Consider the following 3,477-nt stretch of genomic DNA (forward strand, 5'->3'; position numbering starts at 1 on the left):
AGTCAAATCCTCGTCGGTCAATCCAACAAAGCATACCGATTCATGACCTCACGACCTCACTCTCTTCTTCATTATTTATCAAACCAACTCCACACTTTTTTATTTTGACACTATGGGTAAGAGTTTGAAATGAGAATGAGAAACGAAACTCAATTTCTTTACCGTTGTGAATCTTTCTTCTCACAGTCATTTGAGGCACAGTAAACATCCAAATGTGGTCTAACTTCTTAATATCCGAAACATCGGAGACATCAACTATATCTTCTTTGTATGGGTCCTTACCGTCTGCTTTAGTCACATATGCAAAAAATTTCTAAGGAAAATCGATGGTGTCGTTTTTGTTGCTTGGTCCAAAAACGACACAGAGCACAAAGCATCCCATGTTGGCGTTCGGTGCGTCGTTGTCCCACTTGACGCATATCGAAGATCCTATTTTTGTCGTCGTGAACCAATCTGGAATCTCGCTCCCAGGAACTTTGATGTTGAATTTTCGTTTTCGGTAGACCATCTTCTGCGTCCAAGAAGTGATCCATTTGTTGTTAGCGCATTGGTAACAGTTCACAAGATTCACTATTAACCTCGAATCTGAATGGTCAAGTTTTGAAATGTATGGAAAATCTTTCAACGAAATGCAGCCCTTTGACATCAACATTGAGATCCTTGACGGTAGCTCTGGGAAATGAAGAAGCTTTTCACACTCGTTTATTTCCAATCTTTCCAAGTTATGGAGTTGAGATATGGTTATTGGAAGACGAGAGAAGTTATTGCCAGACAAGTTCAGATATTCCAACGACACCAAACACTCAATCCCTTCTGGGACTTCCTCAAGCTTGCAATCAATCAAATCAAGAAAGCCCAAACGAGCCAATGATGGCATCCCAAAAATTCCACTCCTTGGAGCTTTGCATAAACATAGAAGATTCTTTCTAAAGTACCTTCTTCTTCTTCGTCCGGTTCCTCTCACGTCGAGCTCTGCCGTTTCGACGTCGCCCCACTTTTGTTTTTTATTTCCGAGCTTTGAACATCCCGAAAGATTTAATATTTCAAGAGATGTCATCTTATCCAAGTCGTTTGAAATGTTGATAAGATTTTTGCAATAGCTTAAACTCAACCATGTTAGATGATCCAAACTTGATATTGATGAAGGTAGGCTTGATATGGAGGTGCCATCTAAATAGAGTTTCAATAATCTATTTGTGTTGCCGGAAAATTCTGGGATCTTCTTCAGTTTTGAACACCCAGAAAAAATCAAAACTTGAAGAGCTTTGATGTTAATTTGGAGTGGAAGATTGATGAGATTGATGCAATCTTTCAAACTCAAAAAAGTGAGTTTTTCTATGCTGAAAATTGTTGGATGAATTTTGACTAAACTTGTGCAACCTTGAAGCTCTAATGTTGTGAGATTTGGAATAGTTTCAAAGTTTGGAGTTTTGGACAACTTTTGTGAATGATTGAGTTTGATATACTTCAGCTTCTCCAAATGCTGTCAAAAAGAGTAAAGATTGATATCAATTCAACAAGAACAACATTTATGGGTACACATATAGTATGAGATTGTTACCTTTTCTCCATGCCAAAATTGCTTCAAATTGCTGTGGCACATGTGAAGCACAGTAAGCCTATATTCTTCCGAATTCAATACCAAAATCTCCAAGGGATATCCTTTCCACTTCAAATATCTCAACTCACTTGGAATGCAATAATCCAACTCATTTTTTAGCTTCACATTCTGAAAATTAAGCAGCCTTAGTTGCTGCATTCCTGAGAACGAAATTGGAAACTCCACAACGTTTCTTGTCGACTTGAATAATATGCTTTCGATCGATGCTTCTCTAACCTGAATTCATATAATACGAAATCAAGTAAATAATTTTTAAATGTTTTTAAGAATTTAGAAAGTCACTCCAAACAATCCGACAATATATCTTACCATGTTTTTAATGTCCTTCTGGCACCATAGTCGATCTTGAATTGGTTTATGACGTACAATTTTTCGACCCATTTCTTGCAATAAATCATGCATCATCAATTTGTTGTCATACGAGAGAGTTAAGAGAGATTTTTGAACGAGACGTTCCACCCTTGTTTTGACATGGAAACCACAATTATGTAGAATCTCTTCTACAATCTCTTTTCTCTTCCCCTTGAAGAAGCAAGCAACGTCTAGAAATATCTCGTTCTCCCACTCATCCAACCCATCATAACTTACTTTAAGATACTTAAAAACTTTGTCATGAATATTCCCACTTCTTTAAGCTCTTCTGTACTCAAATCTTTGTTTCTCAGAGATGATCCCAATAATTTGAGTGCAAGAGGGTGACCTCCCACAATCTTGACAATGTTGTTGGAGTGTTCTAAGCAATCTTGTTTTGGACATGCACTCAAATTAAGGAGTTGAAGGGCTTCTTCGTTGGTAAGTTCTTCCAATTCAAACATTCTTTCCACTTCGAACTCGTCTCAAAGTTAACCTGCATTTCTTGTTGTGATGATGATTCTGCTGCCATTTCTAAAAGAGTCTTTGTTTGGAATCAATCCCATGATTTGGTCTGAACAATTCACATCATCTAGGACAAGAAGAATCTTTTTTCGAAAAACCGCTTGGTTTATCATAGCAATACCTTCATGAACATCCCCTATGTCGCTATTTTCAATTGAAAACATCCTTGAAAGGAGTTCACTTTGTAAATATGGAAGACTAGAGGTTTCAAATTTCTCTCGAATGTTGGAGATGAAGCAATGAGCTTCGAATTTGTCGTGAATTCGTTCGTAACAAACCCTAGCTATTGTCGTCTTACCAATGCCACCCATTCCATGAATTCCTACCGAGATCACATCCTCATCCGAGTTCAGGTTCAAAAGAGAAGAAAGTTTGGTTAGTTTAGGATTGCTTCCAACTAGTTGGTGTTCTTGAGTGACTTTCAAGGTCGGTTTGATTCTCTTCCATAGAACCGTCGTGATTTCTTCGATAAATTTTGATTCGTATGTCCTAATCCCAAGAGAATGGAGCACAAGTACATAAGTAGTGTTACAGTAAATCATAATATACACTGATTAGTAATTATATTTATCTTAACAATATCCATTATAATTAATAAAGAAGAAGAAGAAAAAAAAAAAAAAAAAAAAAAAAAAAAAAAAAAAAAAAAAAAAAAAAAAAAAAAAAAAAAAAAAAAAAAAAANAGGCCAAGCCTTGAGGTTGGCGAGGTGTGTTAGTGAAATAGAGATTGATTGAATGATTGATGAGAAGATTGAATTATGAAGAGGAAGAATGCTCCATATGTATACAGAGAATATAAAAGATATTCAGAAAATCTACCTAAAAATCTGGAGAAAATCTGGTAACAAACCAGTAAATAAATCAAAATAAAATCTAATCAAATCAAAACTAAATCAAATAAAAAACTAGATCTAACTCCTAACTGAGATTTAATTAGATACTAACTGACAGCAATCTAAACAAATACATGATCTTTAACA

At 35.7% G+C, this 3,477-nt stretch overlaps 1 protein-coding gene across 1 annotated transcript in view; it reads right to left on the bottom strand.

Annotated features, from left to right (window-relative positions):
• Nucleotides 1-313: 313 nt before the first annotated feature.
• LOC111796791 (TMV resistance protein N-like) overlaps nt 314-3,477 on the bottom strand; it is a 41,090-nt gene continuing 37,926 nt past the window's right edge. Inside the window, exon 4 of the mRNA XM_023679549.1 lies at nt 314-1,483. Within this exon, the coding sequence (XP_023535317.1) occupies nt 314-1,483 (1,170 nt within the window). The remainder of the gene's footprint in view (nt 1,484-3,477) is intronic.

Source organism: Cucurbita pepo, chromosome LG06 (genome assembly GCF_002806865.2).
Source record: "Cucurbita pepo subsp. pepo cultivar mu-cu-16 chromosome LG06, ASM280686v2, whole genome shotgun sequence".
In the NCBI taxonomy this organism is placed as follows: Eukaryota; Viridiplantae; Streptophyta; class Magnoliopsida; order Cucurbitales; family Cucurbitaceae; genus Cucurbita; species Cucurbita pepo.